At 36.4% G+C, this 20703-nt stretch overlaps 2 protein-coding genes across 2 annotated transcripts; both read right to left on the bottom strand.

Moving 5' to 3' along the window:
* Positions 1-273: 273 nt before the first annotated feature.
* Positions 274-6217, bottom strand: psma6l (proteasome 20S subunit alpha 6, like). Its single transcript, XM_048161289.1, has 7 exons — positions 5989-6217; positions 5236-5330; positions 4938-5019; positions 1485-1640; positions 1232-1410; positions 658-752; positions 274-534 (listed from the first exon to the last, which is right to left on the bottom strand). Exons 1-7 carry the CDS (start codon positions 6062-6064, stop codon positions 477-479), a joined length of 741 nt encoding a protein of 246 aa, XP_048017246.1. The 5' UTR covers positions 6065-6217; the 3' UTR covers positions 274-476.
* Positions 6218-11427: 5210 nt separating this feature from the next.
* On the bottom strand, positions 11428-14875 carry LOC125249089 (parathymosin-like). Its single transcript, XM_048161291.1, has 2 exons — positions 14417-14875; positions 11428-12552 (listed from the first exon to the last, which is right to left on the bottom strand). Exons 1-2 carry the CDS (start codon positions 14699-14701, stop codon positions 12484-12486), a joined length of 354 nt encoding a protein of 117 aa, XP_048017248.1. The 5' UTR covers positions 14702-14875; the 3' UTR covers positions 11428-12483.
* Positions 14876-20703: the final 5828 nt, after the last annotated feature.

Here is a 20703-nt window from a genome sequence, read left to right as displayed (position 1 = left end):
TGACATCAGGCTATATAGATATAAATGATATAGTCTCAATCTATATTGCTTTAGAAAATACATCGATAGATCTTAAAAACTCTATATTGGCCACCCTAGTGTGTGTCCAAGTAATTAAAGTAAAAAATCAAAGTTGTGTGAAGATACAATACTGAAGGAGTAAATAATTTAGTGAATAAATGACGCCACCTGCTGGAGAACGATGAAAGCACACAATGAAAGAAATCAATGTATTATTTTAATTAAAGAAGAAATTGAATATTACTCAATGACTTAGACTGACAAAACCATGTTTATTTGAGAATTATTTGACTGTCTGGTGGCTTACATACTGAGAGTTTGTCTTTCACCAAGTGACAGACACCAAATATAATCTGTATCAAATTCAGTGTAAAACTATGAGCTGAGAAACGAGCAAACGCCAGATGAAGGCGCTTCATTTCAGTGGATTCTATAAAAACGTGGAAACCTGAAGGTTATTCTCTCTCTGATATCGCTATCAGATGATCCTCGATCTCTTTTTCTGTCAGAGTCCTGAAACACACAGACAGATGTTCTCTATAAATATGTTTACATTCATTCCTTCAGCAGAAGCTTTTATTGTATTTTCTTGTGAAGTGAATGTTTGATGTCTGATGCTTCTTTCTCTCTCTGTACCTGAATTTAGGGTTTTCCTTGGTCACAACAGCCACTTCCAGCTCAGTGCTTTTGAAGTCCATGGAAAGCACAGTAGACAAACACGAGATCGCCATCTAGAGGACAAAAGTGAGCATTGCAATATTCAGTCAACACACTGCTGACAAACAACCATTATTATTAATATACAGCACTCTGTTTAATGCATGATTATGATTCAGTGGTGTTTTTCTGTGGCCTAATATTTTGATGATATGTAATTCCATTGCTTATTGTTGTGTTTTCAACACTGATAATAATCATAAATGTTTCTTGAGCAGCAAATCATCATATCAGAATGATTTCTGAAGGATCATGTGACACTGAAGACTGGAGTAATGATGCTGAAAATTCAGCTTTGATCACAGGAATAAATTACACTTTACTATATATTCACATAGAAAACAGATATTTCACATTGTAAGAATTTTTCACAATTTTACTGCATTTTTGATCAAATAAATGCAGCCCTGGTGAGCAGAAGAGACTTCATCCAAACTTTATTACTGTGAATGAATCTGTATTGCTTAAAGCACTACGTAATTGTGTCTCACACCTCTACGGTCCTGCTGAACGTCAGCTCAGGCTGTTTCTTCAGCTTCTTCTCCAGATAGCTGTTGGCCTCCGTGTGTTTGGTGCCGACGCTCGTGGCCCTGAACCCGCAGAAATACCCGGCCGGGTCGCATTTGTAGAGCATGGGTCCCATCTGAGGGTCCATGGCGATCAGCATCATGCCTGAATCACAGACAGGATCACAAACACTGCAGAAGCGACTGATTATTTGAGTCTGTGTGGACGAACACACTCACAGCAGCCGAGCGGCCTCATCTCTGCGTTCTGCGTGTAAACCTGCGAGAGATCCGCGATACGCCGACACAACATGTCCGCTGTGATGTCGTAACCGAACTTATACTTCCACTCGCCGGCCTCCACACGAGCGCGATGAACCTGAGAACGGCTGTCAGCTACAAACACACACAAATACACGTTTTAATAATGGATTGAACTCTGCAACATCAACACTATTGTCTTTCTGTAACAGCAGCTGACTTTGGCTTTGCAACAATGGCTATGTTTCCATCCAAAGTTGTGAATTTAACGTGTGCAAAATTGGAATTTGGCATAAAACATTTGCGAATAAAGCAGCGTTTCCATCCCATGTGTTCAAGAGAACAAAATTCAGTCACTTTCTGGTGCAAAATCTCAGTAATAAAAATGGAAGTTGGCTCTTTTTTTCCTCCATCATAAATTAGTTTAGTCTCAGAGCGTCAGATGAAACACAATAAACGCTGTCATGTGATCTTGTGTTCTGATGCTGGTGTTTGTGAACGCATTCGTGTGAGACGGTTCTGGAGGGAATTCAACCAAATCATTCTGATGACAGACTTTGACTTTCAGAACCACCAAACCAGCATTTGAGATGCTGCGATGCGATTTGTCCACTGTTTAGTACAGTTATCCAATCACAGCCTCTGCTGAGGCAAAGCCACATGAGTTTATTGAGGGATTTATTCAGTAAATGTGTTTCCATCGTAGTTTATTCTTATCGAATACTAAGATGATCCAAACTAATTTTTTTATATGTGCATCTTGGTGTTTCCATCCAGTGTTTACAAATATCCCAAAATTCACATAAAAATAGGTGGATGTAAACATCCTGACACAGTTATTGAACTGAATCAACATTGATCTGAATGACTCTATGGTTTATTTAAAGTTGCTTTACAGCAGAATGTGAATTTGTCTCATATTTGATGGAGTTTGCATCATTGATTCTGTTATTTTCACTGTGAAGCTGCTTTGAAACAATCTGGATTGTATAAAGTGTTACAGAAATAGAGTGACTTAAAGGGTTAGTTCACCCAAAAATGAAATTTCTGTCATTAATTACTCACCCTCATGCTGTTCCACACCTGTAAGACCTTCATTCATCTTAAGAACACAAATTAAGATATTTTTGATGAAATCCAAAGACTTTTTTTTATCCTCCATTGAAAGCAACGAAATTACCACATTAAAGGTCCAGAAAAGAAGTAAAAACATTGTTAAAACAGTAATGTGACTGCAGTGGTTCAACCTTAATGTTATGAAGAGACGAGAATACTTTTTGCGTGCAAAAAAAAACAAAAATAATGACTTTACTCAAAAAATTCATTTCTCCCGTCATTCTGCTACACTATTTTCATTGCAGCGCTTCCGTGTTCTAAATTCAAACGCTGGTCACATGAGCAGCACAACGCATGTGTGTGATGCTGACGCAGAAGCTGGACAATAATGAGTCAGAATTCGGACGTAAACACAGAAGAGCTGAATTGCGTTCACTGCGTCAACTGCGTACGAGTCTGACAGGGGAGAGACGAATTTGTTGAATTAAAGGTGCCCAAGAACGTTCTTTCACAAGATGTAATATAAGTCTAAGGTGTCTCCCGAATGTGTCTGTGAAGTTTCAGCTCAAAATACCCCATAGATTTTTTTAAATTAATTTTTTTAACTGCCTATTTTGGGGCATCATTAACAATGCACTGATTTACACTCGACGCCGCCCCTTTAAGACGCGTGCCCCCTGCCTCACGAGCTGAACTATATTACAGCGCATTTACAAAGTTCACACAGCTAATATAACCCTCAAATGGATCTTTACAAGATGTTCGTCATGCATGCTGTATGCATGCTTCGAATTACGTGAGTAAATTATTTATTTGGATGTTAAAAGTTTTATTCTGAGTGAATCTGAGGCTGGGCTCCGTGGCTAACGGCTAATGCTACACTGTTGGAGAGATTTATAAAGAATGAAGTTGTGTTTATGAATTATACAGACTGCAAGTGTTTAAAAAATGAAAATAATGACAGTCTTGTCTCCGTGAATACAGTAAGAAACGATGGTAACTTTAACCACATTTAACAGTACATTAGCAACATGCTAACGAAACATTTAGAAAGACAATTTACAAATATCACTAAAAATATCATGATATCATGGATCATGTCAGTTATTATTGCTCCATCTGCCATTTTTCGCTATTGTTCTTGCTTGCTTACCTAGTCTGATGATTCAGCTGTGCACAGATCCAGACGTTAATACTGGCTGCCCTTGTGTAATCCCTTTGATAATTGTTGGGAACGTGGGCTGGCATTATGCAAATATTGGGGCGTTCACCCCGACTGTTACGTAACAGTTGGTGTTATGTTGAGATTCGCCTGTTCTTCGGAGGTCGTTTAAACAAATGAGATTTATATAAGAAGGAGGAAACAATGGGGTTTGAGACTCACTGTATGTCATTTCCATGTAATGAACTCTTGTTATTCAACTATGCCGAGATAAATTCAATTTTTGAATCAAGGGCACCTTTAAGTTATTTTTGTTTTGTTTTTGCACACAAAAAGTATTATTGTCTCTTCGTAACATTAAGGTTTTAATGATGTCTTTTCTGGACCTTGAATGTGGTAATTTTATTGCTTTCAATGGAAGCTAAAAAAAACCACTCTTGGATTTCATCATAAATATCTTAATTTGTGTTCTGAAGATGAACAAGGGCCTAACTGGTGTAGAATGGCATGAGGGAGAGTAATTAAAGGTTTAGTTCACCCAAAAATGAAAATTCTGTCATTAATTACTCATCCTCATGTCGTTCCACACCTGTAAGACCTTCGTTCATCTTCAGAACACAAATTAAGATATTTTTGATGAAATCCGATGGCTAAAAAAAAACAAAATAATGACTTATTTAGTGATGGCCGATTTCAAAACACTGCTTCAGGAAGCTTCGGAGTGTTATGAATCTTTTGTGTTCGAATCATGATTCGGATCGTGTGTCAAACCTGCCAAACTGCTGAAATCACGTGACTTTGGCGCTCCGAACCGCTGATTCGACACAAACTGATTCATAACGCTCCGAAGCTTCCTGAAGCAGTGTTTTCCAAATCGGCCATCACTAAATAAGTCATTATTTTGTTTTTTTGCTGCACCAAAAATATTCTTGTCGCTTTATAATATTACTATTGAACCACTGTACTCACAAGAACTGATTTAAATATGTTTTAGTACATTAATGGATCTTGAGAGAGGAAATGACATTGCTGGCTATGCAGGCCTCACTGAGCCATCGGATTTCATCAAAAATATCTTCATTTGTGTTCTGAAGATGAACGAAGGTCTTACAGGTGTGGAACGACACGAGGGTGAGTAATTAATGACAGAATTTTCATTTTTTTTTTTTCGGTGAACTAACCCTTTAACATATAATGTGAGAGGAGACACACACCGTAATGTCCAGTCATGACGCATCCAATCCGTGGAGTGAGACGGAACATGTTTGTCATTGTCGATGCATCCAAGAGTTTGTCCTGCACACGAGAAACAGAAAGAGTCAGACACACACACACACACACACACACACACACACAGCTCAGCGTAATTTAAGAGCATCGCAGCATCTCTGCAGATTTAGAAACACTCAGAAATGCTTTAAGACGCTTAACGCTTGTCCAGGAGTTAACCAGACAGACTGAAATAAACAAGATTAAACACTCCAGACTCTGATCTTCAGGAGTGTTCATTACCGCAACTTTCTTCTGTGTGACGACCACCGCACAGTCCGTCCCTCTGATGCCCACCGAGGTCAGGCCGCTCTGAGTGATGGCTTTGAAGGCATATTCTGTCCAACACATTCAACATCACATCAACATAACATGCAGCAGACCTACAGCTAATGCTCTCAGAACTGTAGCAAACGTTCTTCCAGTAACGTTAACAGAATGTTCATTTGAAGTCTTTAATAACGTTCTCAAAACATTTAAACGTCAGGTAATGGAACGTCCTGGAACAGAATTTGTAACATTTTTTAAATGTTACTACTTGTTTCAGAACGTTCAGAGAACATTCAAAAGTAACATTCATATAATGTTTGCAAAATGGAATGTTCTAAACAAAACTGGACGTTTTGAACGTTCAGAAATAACACTTTAAAAACTTAATGGGAACGTTAGCAAAACATTCTTAGAACATGTTTTTATTAGTTTGGAAGAACTCTTTAAGAAGTGTGTTTCTGGAGATGATGATTTATAGTGACTAATGAAGATGAAGTGTGACCTTAATGACTCCTGGACCTACTTTAATGTCGGAAAATATACATTTGATTATGACGAAAAGATTTCGATTACACGTGCATTCCGCACAATTATTCATTCATTAATCTGTCACCAACAGTGCAAAAACGCTGCATTAGTCCAGTAAACATGAGCTGAAGGCATCTATAATACTTTAATACTTGATGAAAACCGGAATAATGGCTTATAAAATGGTGAGTCTCTTACCGACTTGATATAATCGGCCCTCAGGTGAGAATATGGTGATGTGTCGATCAAACCCAGCATTTGAACCTCGAGACATGATTATAAACACACTTTAGTGACTTTAGCAGCTCAATCCAGTCAAATTCGCGATGCTGCAGGTCGAATGTGTTGAGAAGTGCGTCGAGTTGAGAGTGAATAAGCGATTTGAGACTTTCACTTTCTCTTTCATTCCATCGCGTCATTAAACTCGACGAGGAACATGAACTCACACACACACACACACACACACACACCTGAGACTCGCACACATTCACCTCACAACGATTTGCTCGGAAATTCTATTACATTTAACAAACTACATCTGCATATTTATATGATAAATGTGACGGATTTTCACATGGTACCCAGCTAACATAAGAAACGTTCAAGTTTTGCTAACGTTCCCATTAGTCTAAGTTATGAAAACGTTATTTCTGAATGTTCTCTGGACGTTCAGAAACGTCATTTTTTATGAAACATTGCATAATTTTTCAAACTATGGAAACGTTATTTTTTTAATGTTCTCTGAACGTTCCGAAACGTATTTTTTTACGAAACATTGCATAATTTCTCAAACTATGGAAACGTTATTTTTTGAATGTTCTCTGAACGTTCCGAAACGTATTTTTTTACGAAACATTGCATCATTTTTCAAACTATGGAAATGTTATTTTTTGAATGTTCTCTGGACGCTCCGAAACGTATTTTTTTACGAAACATTGCATAATTTTTCAAACTATGGAAATGTTATTTTTTGAATGTTCTCTGGACGCTCCGAAACGTAATTTTTTACGAAACATTGCATCATTTTTCAAACTATGGAAATGTTATTTTTTTTTTATGTTCTCTGAACGTTCCGAAACGTATTTTTTTACGAAACATTGCATAATTTTTCAAACTATGGAAATGTTATTTTTTGAATGTTCTCTGGACGCTCCGAAACGTAATTTTTTACGAAACATTGCATCATTTTTCAAACTATGGAAATGTTATTTTTTTTTAATGTTCTCTGAACGTTCCGAAACGTATTTTTTTACGAAACATTGCATAATTTTTCAAACTATGGAAATGTTATTTTTTGAATGTTCTCTGGACGCTCCGAAACGTATTTTTTTACGAAACATTGCATAATTTTTCAAACTATGGAAATGTTATTTTTTTTTAATGTTCTCTGAACGTTCCGAAACGTATTTTTTTACGAAACATTGCATAATTTTTCAAACTATGGAAATGTTATTTTTTGAATGTTCTCTGGACGCTCCGAAACGTATTTTTTTACGAAACATTGCATAATTTTTCAAACTATGGAAATGTTATTTTTTGAATGTTCTCTGGACGCTCCGAAACGTAATTTTTTACGAAACATTGCATAATTTTTCAAACTATGGAAATGTTATTTTTTTAAAAAAAATTCTGAACGTTCCGACACTTAATTTTTTACGAAACATTGCATCATTTTTAAAATATGGAAACGTTATTTTTAGAATGTTCTCTGAACATTCCGAAATGTACTTTTTTACGAAACATTGCATAATTTTTCAAACTATGGAAATGTTATTTTTTGAATGTTCTCTGGACGCTCCGAAACGTAATTTTTTACGAAACATTGCATCATTTTTCAAACTATGGAAATGTTATTTTTTTTAAAAATTTCTGAACGTTCCGAAACGTAATTTTTTTACGAAACATTGCATCATTTTTCAAACTATGGAAATGTTATTTTTTGAATGTTCTCTGAATGCTATGAAACTTAATTTTTTATGAAACATTGCATCATTTTTAAAATATGGAAACGTTATTTTTAGAATGTTCTCTTAACGTTCCGAAATGTAATTTTTTACGAAACATTGCATCATTTTTCAAACTATGGAAATTTTATTTTTTGAATGTTCTCTGAACGTTCCAAAACGTATTTTTTATGAAACATTGCATCATTCTGCAAACTATGGAAACGTTATTTTTTGAATGTTCTCTGAACATTGCAAAACGTAATTTTTATGAAACATTGCATCATTCGTTATTTTTTGAATGTTCTCGAACATTCTGAAACGTCATTTTTTATGAGACATTGCATTATTTTTCAAACTATGGAAACGTTATTTTTTGAATGTTCTCTGAACATTCCAAAACGTAATTTTTTTATGAAACATTGCATCATTCGTTATTTTTTGAATGTTCTCTGAACGTTCCAAAATGTCATTTTTTACGAAACATTGCATCATTATTCAAACTATGGAAACGTTATTTTTTTTTAATGTTCTCTGAACATTCCAAAACGTAATTTTTTTATGAAACATTGCATCATTCGTTATTTTTTGAATGTTCTCTGAACGTTCCAAAACATCATTTTTTACGAAATATTGCATCATTTTTCAAACTATGGAAACGTTATTTTTTGAAAGTTCTCTGAACGTTCCAAAATGTAATTTTTTTTATGAAACATTGCATCATTCTGCAAACATGATGGAACCGTTATTTTTATTAATGTTCTCTGAACGTTCCGAAACGTTTAAAAAATGTTAGACAACATTTCAGAAATAACACGTTCCTTTTTGTGCTAACGTTTTGAGATCATTATTAAAGACCAGATAACATGAACTTATTCTCTATTAGTGTTGGAAGAACCTTGACAGAACATTAGCAAAGTATTGAGAATGTTCCATGTTAGCTGGGATAAAACCATGATACTTTGTAATGTACCATGTTTTTTTTTTTTTACATGGCTTCATAAAAAAAAACATAGAATGCAATAATGGTAAAAAAAATAAATAAAATAAATAAATAAAAGTGTTTTGTGATATTTCTTTGTTATTTAAATGAAGCTTTACCTCATTTAGACAATCTTAAGGAGTCGTTTAGGATTTGATTCAAACTCAGCGATTCACTCAATGCAGTGGTTGCCATGGTGAAGGAGCTGAGGGCGGAGCTTGCAGTGGCACTGTTTAAGAGATGTCATTTTTTACATCAACAATAAATACAGTTACAAACTACATCGATCAGGCATAATAACATTATCACCACCTTCCTAATATTGTGTTGCTACTAAAACAGCCCTGACCCATTAAGGCATGGACTCCTCTAGACCCCTGAAGGTGTGCTGTGGTATCTGCACCAAGATGTTAGCAGCAGATCCTTTAAGTCCTGTGACTTTGAGGACAAAATGTTCACTTAATACAGGGTATCTGCAGATATGAACAAGTTAAATTTAAGACTTTTTAAGACCTTTTTAATACCACCTTTCATGAAATTTAAGACCAAACCTGCGATGGAAACACTGATCAGCTAGAGATAAAAAAAAAGCAGGAAAGTCTGACCCTGCACCCAAGCCACGCCCGGCACCTTTTTTTTAAAAATAATATATATTTATCACATTAAAAGATATGTCATATATTGTAATAATGCATATTATTGTTCTGTAAAATTAAAAAGCAGCATTTAATAATCATGATAATAATTAATATTATATAATATATCAAATGTATTAATAGAATTGTTATTATTAAAGTACCTGCGAAAAGTTTGGAAACAATTATTGATTTTAAAAATCAAAAAGTCCCTTCTGCTCACCAGGGCCGCATTTATTTGATCAAAAATACAGCACAAATAGCAACATTGTGAAATATTCTTACAAATAAAAAAAAGTTTTCTATATTTTATAAAAATATGTATTTTATAAAATGTAATTTATTCCTGTGATCATTTTCAGCATCATTACTCCAGTCTTCAGTGTCACATGATCCTTCAGAAATCATTACAATTTGATTTGATGCTCAAGAAACATTTCTAATTATTATCAATGTTGAAAACAGTTGTGCTGCTTCAGATTTTTGTGGAAATGGTGATTTGTTAGTTTTCTTTGAAAAACAGAAAGTTCAATGAACAGCATTTATTTGAAATTATTACATGTATTTATCAAATATATTATTTATTAAAGCATTTATTAAATAGAAATATTCTGTAACATTTTTAATGTCTTCACTCACTTTATCACTTTAAAGTATGACGAATTAAAGTATAAATTTTTCTATTTTTTAAATCCTGCCACAAAAGTTAAGCAGCAAAAACTGCATTTTAACACTGATAATATAAATAGTGAATGTTTCTTGAGCAGCAAATCAACATTTCTGAAGAATCATGTGACACTGAAACTTCTCTTTGTAAACAACAGTATTATAAACAATTCTAATGACGAATGTTGCATTCCCAAATCCAAATTTAAACGTCACAAACAAAGTAGCATTTACAGTGAATCGAAAATGAAAACACACCACTGTCTGTTACAGCAAACATGCAGCGCGTCAGACGCGTCATTTTTTATATAATTACATCACAGCCGTTGCAAATTATATATTAAATTCTCACCACGCGTTGACCCATTTGAACTCTTTTAGGGACCGTTCATATGTCGCGTCTAAAAACGCATGGAAAACGCGTCGGCGCCACTTTCTCCTTTCCAAAGCGCTCGGGCGCTGCGGTAGCGTCTGCCGTTACTAAGCAACCATGAGCTGCGCTCTCCATGACGAGTTTGTTTCAGCAAAGGATATATGGATTTCCAGCACCGAAAATCACTTGCAGTCGCTTTGACACACAAGAGATTTATTTAAAAATGTGTATCCGTGTACAGCTCTCATCAGATATTCCTACGTCTTTGCTGACCTTTGTCCTGCAGATGGCGCCGCGCGGCGCTGGACCATTCCGTCGTTGACGTATTAAAACATAAAACATAACATGCATAAAACATATAAAACATCTTACTGACCTGCATGATTCACATGCGTCATGATTTTAGACCTAAAAAAACGGAAGTCCGTATATATTCAGTCGCATTACCGCAAAAGATCCATTAGATGCTCGGCGTGTGCGTACCGCTTTAATGCCCATTGTACCCAGTTTAAAACATTTTCTACAAACGTTGCAGTTTGCCTCGTAGACATTTACCGGCACCGGCCTTAACCACCAAGAGAATTCATCTTTCTCGAGCCATAAATCATTACATTTGCACTTACCTAATAAGGCTGCCTGCTACCTCAATTCTCTCTGATGACGCAACGCAATAACTACCGCGACAAAAAAAAACCTTCTGTCCAATGATCAGTCAGTCATTGGGTCTGTCAGACTATAGAAAGTTTTGCGGTAATGCTACGAAAAATATTTAAGACCTCAAGGTACGCTGGTCAGTTATAAAATTGCGTCTAAAAATACACAAAACCGGACGGAGACATTTCACTCGCTCGGTCCCATACGGAATTTAATACCTCCCTTGCGAAAATTCAAGACATTCCATACAATTTAAGACTTTTTTAGGCCTTAAAAACCGAAATTTGTATTTAAGACTTTTTAAGGATCCGCGGGGACCCTGTTAATATATCCACCCACTAACAGGGGACTAACACATCAGAAAGACTCAGAGACAGCTGTGCGTTCAGTCAACAGCTCTTTATTAAACAATATCAAGTCAAATATTAAAGACACAGAACTATTCTTTCGACTGTATTGTTTATATATCTTCAGCTACTCTTTGTTTACATTCAAAATGAATATTAGATTCATTCTGCGGTCAGCGCTGCATGTATTCATCAGACATAACAGCTCCTCTTTCTCTTATTGCTGGTTTCTGTGGAAGCTTAAAAAAATAATAAAGGATAATTGTGACTTTATACTTCACAGTTCTGAGTTTACAGGCAGAATTGTGAGATAAAAGGTCGCAAATACTGTTTTTATTTTTTATTCCGTTGCGGAAACAAGCTTCCATATGTTTCTTTCCTCTCAAATCAGTTAAATATTATCAGTAACAACAATGTGTGTGTGTGTGGGCGGAGTCTGTGATCAGACCTGCTCTCATTGGCTGCTTTCAGGAAAGTGCAACATGCAGGGAAAGAACACTGACGCTTCCTGTCTAACACACACACACACACACACACCTTACACACACTCACGATTGTTCTCTGCAACACACTTATTAAATCAAACACACCTGTGATATCCTGAATATTTGGTGATCAACAGGAAGCGGACTGGTGTTCTGATCCCAGAACAGTCTCAGTGTGTCATAACAGTTCTCAGCCATGTTCACATGAGCGTATAAAACACAGCAGAATGTTTCAGAGATTATACATATACAGTAACAGTCAAGAGCACAAATCACATTATTACTTCATCATATGTGCACGTTTGTCTTATTATATCGAGTTAATCGTACCACTCACTGCAGTATTGCATTACAATATGTTTAAATATTCAAATGACAAGTATGAATATTCATGTGCGATGGATTAGGGGCGTGGCTTGTGATGCGTGACTGGTGTGACAGTTTGGCTCGTCCAGTTGTGCGTTTTAGTCTGATGGGAATTACATTTCTGAATTAAAATAGTGAAGCCTGACGAATGCACCGCCTCTATGAGGTTACATACATTATGTGTTATTCTGAGCGTTTCATCTCATTATAATGACTTTATTTATGCATGAGTGTGTGTGTGTTTAACCCCTGCGAAGTTCATGTAGCTGCGCTGCCACTTTCCTCAGTTCAGCTTCGATCTCCAGCAGCTCCTGAACGAGAGACAGAGAGAGAGTTCATGAATTCAGCACATGTTTTGTTAATGCACTCATAAATAAACTTTTAGCAGTAAAACACAGTTCTTATCCAGGCGGCCTGTAAGGGACCTCAAGATGACCAAAAAGTACTTTTGAGATGAAACTTCACAGACACATTCTGGAGACACCAGAGACTTATATTACATCTTGTGAAAGAGGCATTATAGGTCCCATTTAACTTCTAAATCTAATTATAAAATTACCTTTCACTTATTTTTTTTACTCCAAATCATTTTTGAAATATACTGATTTTCACAGTTACTGTCATAACTTGTTTTCATGACAATTTTATTTAAAAAAAAATCATTAAAAATTATTGTAAATAATTAAAGACATTACTAACAGATAAATATAATGAATATATAAGTAATGATTATTAATATATTTGAAATAATCAAACTCTAATCTACACTAAAATGCTTTAAAAAATTGTATTTGTATAGTATTATAAAATAATAATAAATTATAGAGATTTTCCTTAATAACTTTGTTTTAAATTGAAGAAGATAACATTCTTGAAACCTTTAAAAATCACAAAACTAATCATGGTTAATTATTTTAATATATAATACTCCCAGTTTCTGCTAAAATATTATTTGAAATCAAGCAGCTGTTGTGTTTATTTTACTATCATTGAGGACATTATTATAGTCTAGTATTTTCTATGTTTTCTGTTTTCATTTTAATTTGTTAAAGTTTTAGTAATTTTTTCATATATTTTGTTTTTAAAGTTTTTTTTGTTGTTGTTTTCATGTATTATTAGTTTTTAAAGTCTATATAAAGTCTATATGTGACCACAAAACCAGTCAAAATTATCATTTTTTTTCTTTTATGCCAAAAATCATTAGAATATTAAGTAAAGATCATGTTCCATGAAGGATATTTAGTAAATTTCCTACCGTAAATATATCAAAACTTTACTTTTGTGAGTGGATATACATTGCTAAGGACTTCATTTGGACAACTTTAAAGGATTTTCTCAATATTTAGATTTTTTTTGCACCCTCAGATTCCAGATTTTCAAATATTCTTGGCCAAATATTGTCCTATCCTAATAAACCATACATCAATGGAAAGATTATTTTTCATATGATGTATAAATCTCAAATTTAAAAAAAATGACCCTTATGACTTGGTTTTGTGGTCCAGGGTCACATATAGACTTAAAAGTTAGACTAAATATATATTTTTTTAATTCATTTTATTATTTTTCCACAAAATTATGAACCGTTTTCAACATTGATAATAATCATAAATGTTTCTTGAGCATCAAATCATCATATTAGAATGATTTCTGAAGAGATTTCTGGAGTAATGATGCTGAAAATTCAGCTTTGATCACAGAAATAAATTACATGTTACTATATATTCACATAGAAAACTGCTGTTTTACATTTCAATAATATTTCAAAATTTTTACTGTATTTTTGTATTCGCAGCCTTGGTAAGCAGAACAGACTCTTTTAAAAACATTTAAAAAAATAATTAATCCAAACTTTTAACTGCCAGTGTATAATACTATCATTACATTTTTTAAATGACATAAAAATATGAACTAAAGAAATATTAGTACTTTAACATTTAAGAACAATAATATAATATTTTATTCTACAGTACAATTGTACTGTAATAATTGCGGTCTGTCTTATTTTCTATGGCATCTGAGCCGCTGAAAACACGCATGTAAATGAACACAGAGCTGCGCTTCACTCTGAACACACAGCGCATATATTTATTTTATTAAAACTCATGCAGCTCTACTAGATCTGTGATAGACATCGGCAAAAACATGCCACACGTTCGTGAATCAGAAACGCACCTCATCTTCATCCTCCTCCTCCTCACGCTGTCTGTCCTCCTCTTCCTCTCCGTCTCTCTCGAACTGTCTCGTGGCTTCATCGCTGGCGTTCTCCATCTCCCGCTTCTGCTGCGGCTCCTTCTCCGGACTCTCTTCCTCCTTCACGCGCTCCATCTTCCTCACCAGCTCCTGCAGCTCCTCCTGCTTCTCCTCCTTCTCCTTCTGTTTGCTCCAGCCGGCGGTGTCGTTCATCTGCTCCGCCATCAGCTCCTTCAGCTCCTTCTCCACCTTCTCCTTCTCCACCATCAGCTCCAGCTCGCTCTTCCTCTTCTCCTCCTCCTCCTCCTCGCTCTTGGTGCGTTTCTTCTCCAGCTGTTTTCTCTTCAGCTCCTTCAGCAGCTCCTCCAGCTCCTCGTCTTGTCTCCTCTGGATCTCCGTCTCTCTGATCTCCTCATCCAGGTCTCGCTCTTTCTGCTCTTTATTCTTTCATCGCTTCCTCCTCATCTTCATCCTCGTCATCATCCTCCTCCTCCCATGTGTCGTTGAGCTCATACTCGTCTGTCTCGCGAGAGTATTTGCTCTCTCTCTCTTTCTCTGCAGAAAAACAGACGTGTATCAGATGTGTGCGTTTTACTAATCTCACATAACTGGATTAAAGCCTCGCTCACACCAAGGATGATAACTAAAAGGTTTAATGAAATAGCGTTCTAACTCTAAGTGATTAGTAGAGTTCACACAATATTACTGAAATCACTTTCAGAGCAATTTATTCCCACTGATGAATAATAAAAACATTGACAGCCAGACTTTAAAGAGCTTGAGCATTTAAAGCGGCAGACTACAACAAACAGCTGGTAGGGACTACAACAAGCTTCTTGCTGGATAGTGACATCACAAACCGTAAAATTTACATAAGCCCCGCCCCGAGAATGCACAACAAAGGGGGCGGGGCCATGTTGAGCTGCTTTAGAGAAGAGGAAGAGTTGTTGTAGTCGAGTGTTGTTGTCATGCCGTCATTTTACGCCGGACTGCTTCACAAACGAGGGTCAATTCAACACAAAAGATGAACATGACGGCACATGCTAGTGGATGAGTTGAATCAACTCCACAGCAACTACATCAATTTATCCACTAACCATTCAGAAACGTCTAAAAGTTGTAACTTCTTCCTGAGTCTCTCCATCAGTGTCGACTCCGGTTTGAACAATGTAAGGCTGAACACTTTCGTCATTTTGGCTGCGTGAGATTCTCCAGCTTTGTTGTTGTTGAGCTGTTAAAGCTCCGCCCTCTTCTGGAAAGGGGGCGGGTGCAGCAGCTCATTTGCATTTAAAGGGACACACACAAAAACGGCGTGTTTTTGCTCACACCCAAATAGGGGCAAATTTGACAAGCTATAATAAATTATCTGTGGGGGTATTTTGAGCTGAAACTTCACAGACACATTCTGGAGACACCAGAGACTTATATTACATCTTGTGAAAGGAAGCATTATAAGTCCCTTTTAACTTCTAAATCTAAATATAAAATTACCTTTCACTTAATTTTTTACTCCAATTAATTTTTGAAATATAATCATTTTCACAGTTACTGTCATAACTTGTTTTCATGACAATTTTATTTAAACAAATCATTAAAAATTATTGTAAATAATTAAGACATTACTAACAGGTAAATATATTCAATTCAATTCAATTCACATTTATTTGTATAGCGCTTTTCACGATACATATCGTTTCAAAGCAGCTTTACAGAGAATGCATGTCAACGTTACAATTTAGAGAATGCAGTTAGCAAATAAAGTAATATGAATGATATATATAATGAATATATAATATATATTAATATATAATGAATATATAAGCTAATATAGTGGATATATTTAGTGAAATAATCCCCTAGAGAGTTAATTTCTCTAGTGAACTAATATGCTGTGGACACTAAATGACTTGCCTGAGGTAAATGTAACGCTACGTGAGATATTATTCTCAAGCTGTTTTATTGATGTCTTTCATGGAGTTGAAACATCGGTTGAGAGATTACACGTAAACATATCTACGTATATGTTTGTTGTGGCGGTTAGCAAATAGTGTTGCATTACCGCAAGCGCCCCCTTCTTGACTGGAGTGTGGATCGTCTGTGACTGACTGTATGCATCAATCAGTGATGGTTTGGGACGAATAACATGTACCGTTACACCACTACAATAAGGCTGTGTTCACACTTGTCATGTTTGTCAGCAGAATGTGAATTTGTCTCATATTTGATGAGATTCTGTTCATTTTCCTGTTTATTAAGGTCCTTCTGACTAACATAAATAAATGTGTCACGAGTGTTTCACTGACCGTGTTCTGCCAGCTCCTGTAATTCTCTCAGCAGACCCTCGTGTCTCTCCTGAGCGTTCAGATTATCATCTGTGAACAAAACCAGCACACAATCACTGCTTACAGCGTCAGAGGAAAGATGCTGGACCAACTAGGTTAACATTCAGATAACACATTGACTAGTAGTTGATTGAGATACTATCAGCTCACCTGTCTTCTGTGGGTCACAGCCTCTGGCATCTTCAGGGTCGCAGTCAGCCGTGCGCTAGTGTACAGACAAACACACGGGTTAGTTTACATACACACGTCAACACACTGAGAAGAGACCAATCATCATGAACACGTCTCTGACCTTCTCGTCTGGCAGAGGGAAACATCTCACTGAAGAGGAGAGCAGAAATACAGAAAGAAATTAAACATCGAAAAAAATTGAGATGTGGGCGTGGCTCTCGTAAATGGAGGCGGGGCTTGCAGCAGATTGTACAAAAGTGAACCAAATTACTAAAGGTTACAAGGTCAAAACATATGCACGAATGAATTTCTCATGATTAAACCTGATTCTGTATCATTTAACATTCATCAGGAATTTATTGCATAATGAAGAGACTTTAATATGACATGAATATTACGGCTTGTGTTGCCCTCTGGTGAACATGAATTAAAAATGCATTTCATTAACAAGTTAATCATCGTCATTAGCGTTTATTAAGCATTAATATGAGAATAAACTATGGAAGCCCATTTCCGCCATATACATACATACATACATACATACACACACACACACACACACACACACACATATATATATATATGATAAAATCATATATATATATATATATATATATATATATATATATATATATATATATATATATATATATATATATATGATTTTGTAAATCATAACTGTCTATGACATAAAACGTTTTGACATTTTGACTCAGTATGTCATCATTTCAGCTTTTCAAGTCAAAATATGGTCATAATTTCGTTTTTTCTCCTCAATTTCTGTCATAATCAACTAAGCATGAAATTTATAAAAAAACATTTCATTAACAAGTTAATCATCGTCATTAGCGTTTATTAAGCGTTAATATGAGAATAAATTATGGAAGCCCATTTCCGCCAATAATATATATATATATATATATATATATATATATATATATATATATATATATATATATATATATATATATATATATATATATATATATATATATATATATATATATATATATATATATATATATATATATATACACACATATATTATATCATGCTTTTGTAAATCATAACTATGACATAAAACGTCACAATTTTGACTCAGTATGTCATCATTTCAACTTTTGTCAGTCAAAATATTGTCATATTGTTTTTTTTTCTCCTCAATTTCCATCATAATTGACTTAGCATGTAATTTTCAACTTTTATTTATATCATAAATAACATAGTATGTTATAATTTCTACATTTTATGCCATAAACGCTATTTAGCAAAGATTTTTTTCTTTTTCCACAGACGGCTGGTGCAGCCCTACATGAACGCGCGCGCGCGCCCGCGGCTCCTTTCACCTGACGGAGGACAAATAATCCTGCAGATTAACGCAGAACAGCTATTCCTGTCTCACCTGATGAGCTCAAATGAGGCACTTAAAAACTCAACAGCGCATTAATTAATGCAACAGCGGTTTGATCGTCAGGTACAGTATTATGTAACACGATCAGGTGTGAATTAAACATTCATACATCCTCAGATCTGCATCGAAACGATTCGTTACACCTACAGAAAATATTTCCATCAACGTCTAATACACAACTTCATTTCTCCAATGCAGATTTCTACTCACCTCCTGCAGAGAAAACACACACCGCCGTCCAGAACGTCAACACACGCATCATACACACACACGGGCGCGCGCAGAGCAGAAGAGATGAAGATGATGGCGATGATGAAGATTAAAATGACTTGATCACGTCTGTTTGTGGTGAGACTACAGGAAAATCCACCTGGAGGACATGATGAGCTCTGCGCGCTCCCGCCGCGTGCCTGCGCTCAGATAAATACTTTGCGCGTGTCCGTCCGCGCTCAGGGCTGTTTTGGAGAGATTATTTAGTACTCAGCGACATGAAAAAATATATGTGAATTAGAAACAAGGAAATAAAGACTATAAAAGCTCATTTTCATGGCAAAACAAAATATGCAATGACTATTTATTTGGTAAAATAATTATTACACTGTTCTGAATGCATCAAATGATCTTTGTTAAAGAGCTGCTGAATCACTGTCAGTGTGAACAACACTGAATAAATAAGTCTTTTACTAACCATTACTTAGTTTATTTTGGTTATTTTAGTACTTCAAGTTAAACTAAATGAAAATAAGAAATGTTGCCTAAGCAACTAAACGAAAAAAAAAAGGTAAGTTTCTTCATATTTATTTTTAACGTTTTGTTTTTAAAGAAAATCAGCAAATATTTGATGTTCGCAGCAAATAGTAAGACACCTGAGGCATGTGATTGTCGTCAAACACATTTAAATGATCTCTATTACTAATGCATACTTCACACTCACTCACCGAATCACTCTCACTGACTCACTCACTCACCAACTCCCTTGCTCACTGACTCACAATCACTCTCACCGACTCCCTCGCTTGCTCACTGACTCGCTCGCTTACTCACCGAATCATTTTCACTGACTCACTCACTGAATCACTCTCACACCAAATCACTCACCGACTCCCTCGCTCGCTCACCGAATCACTCTCACTGACTCACTCTTACTGACCGAAACACTCTCACTGACTCACTCACTCACCAACTCCCTTGCTCACTGACTCACAATCACTCTCACCGACTCCCTCGTTTGCTCACTGACTCGCTCGCTTACTCACCGAATCACTTTCACTGACTCACTCACTGAATCACTCTCACACCAAATCACTCACCGACTCCCTCGCTCGCTCACCGAATCACTCACTGACTCACTCTTACTGACCGAATCACTCTCACTGACTCACTCACTGAATCACTCACACTGACTCACTCACCGAATCACTCACCAAATCACTCTCACTGACTCACTCACTCTCTGAATCACTCTCACTGACTCTCACTGAATCACTCTCACTGACTGAATCACTCTCACTGACTCACTCACTGAATCACTCTCACTGACTCACTCACCGACTCCCTTTCTCGCCGAATCACTCTCACTGACTCACTCACCAACTCCCTTGCTCACTCAAGACTCCCTCGCTCGCTAAATCACTCTCACTGACTCACTGACCAAATCTCTTACTGACCAAATCGCTCCCTTACTGACCAAATCGCTCCCAGACTCACCGAATCACTCTCATTGACTCCCTCACTCACTGAATCACTCTCACCGACTTTCTCGCTCACTGACTCGCTCGCTCACTGAATCACTCACTGACTCACTCTCACTGACCGAATTACTCTCACTGACTCACTCACTGAATCACTCACTCACCGAATCCCTCTCACTGACTCACTCACTCGCCGAATCACTCACTGACCGAATCACTCACTGACTCACTCACTGACCGAATCACTCTCACCGACTCCCTTGCTCACTCACGACTCCCTCGCTCGCTGAATCACTCTCACTGACTCACTGAATCTCTCACTGACCGAATCGCTCTAAGACTCACCGAATCACTCTCATTGACTCCCTCACTCACTGAATCACTCTCACCGACTTGCTCGCTCACTGACTCACTCGCTCACCGACTCACTCGCTCACCGAATCACTCACTGACTCACTCACCAAATCACTCTCACCAACTCCCTCATTCACTCACTCCCTTACTTACTCACTGACTCGCTCGCTCACTCACCCAATCACTGTCACTGGATCGCTCACTCACCGAATCACTCTCACTGACTCACTCACCAAATCGCTCTGCGTGCGTCTCAATGTGCATTCTATCCATCATAAATAGTATATGACATTAGTAATA

The sequence above is a fragment of the Megalobrama amblycephala genome, linkage group LG16, assembly GCF_018812025.1.
Source record: "Megalobrama amblycephala isolate DHTTF-2021 linkage group LG16, ASM1881202v1, whole genome shotgun sequence".
In the NCBI taxonomy this organism is placed as follows: domain Eukaryota; kingdom Metazoa; phylum Chordata; class Actinopteri; order Cypriniformes; family Xenocyprididae; genus Megalobrama; species Megalobrama amblycephala.
The sequence above is the reverse complement of the archived record's forward strand: the minus strand, read 5'-3'. Positions and strand labels throughout refer to the sequence as shown.

Coding starts and splice junctions, on each gene's coding strand:
- LOC125249089 (XM_048161291.1), bottom strand. CDS start 14,701: ATGGTGGAGAAGGAGAAGGTGGAGAAGGAGCTGAAGGAGCTGATGGCG. Junction 12,553..14,416: donor AGGAGGAGGATGAAGATGAG/GTGCGTTTCTGA, acceptor TCTCTCGTTCAG/GAGCTGCTGGAGATCGAAGC.
- psma6l (XM_048161289.1), bottom strand. CDS start 6,064: ATGTCTCGAGGTTCAAATGCTGGGTTTGATCGACACATCACCATATTC. Junction 5,331..5,988: donor GGGCCGATTATATCAAGTCG/GTAAGAGACTCA, acceptor TGTGTTGGACAG/AATATGCCTTCAAAGCCATC. Junction 1,411..1,484: donor GATGAGGCCGCTCGGCTGCT/GTGAGTGTGTTC, acceptor TCTGTGATTCAG/GCATGATGCTGATCGCCATG.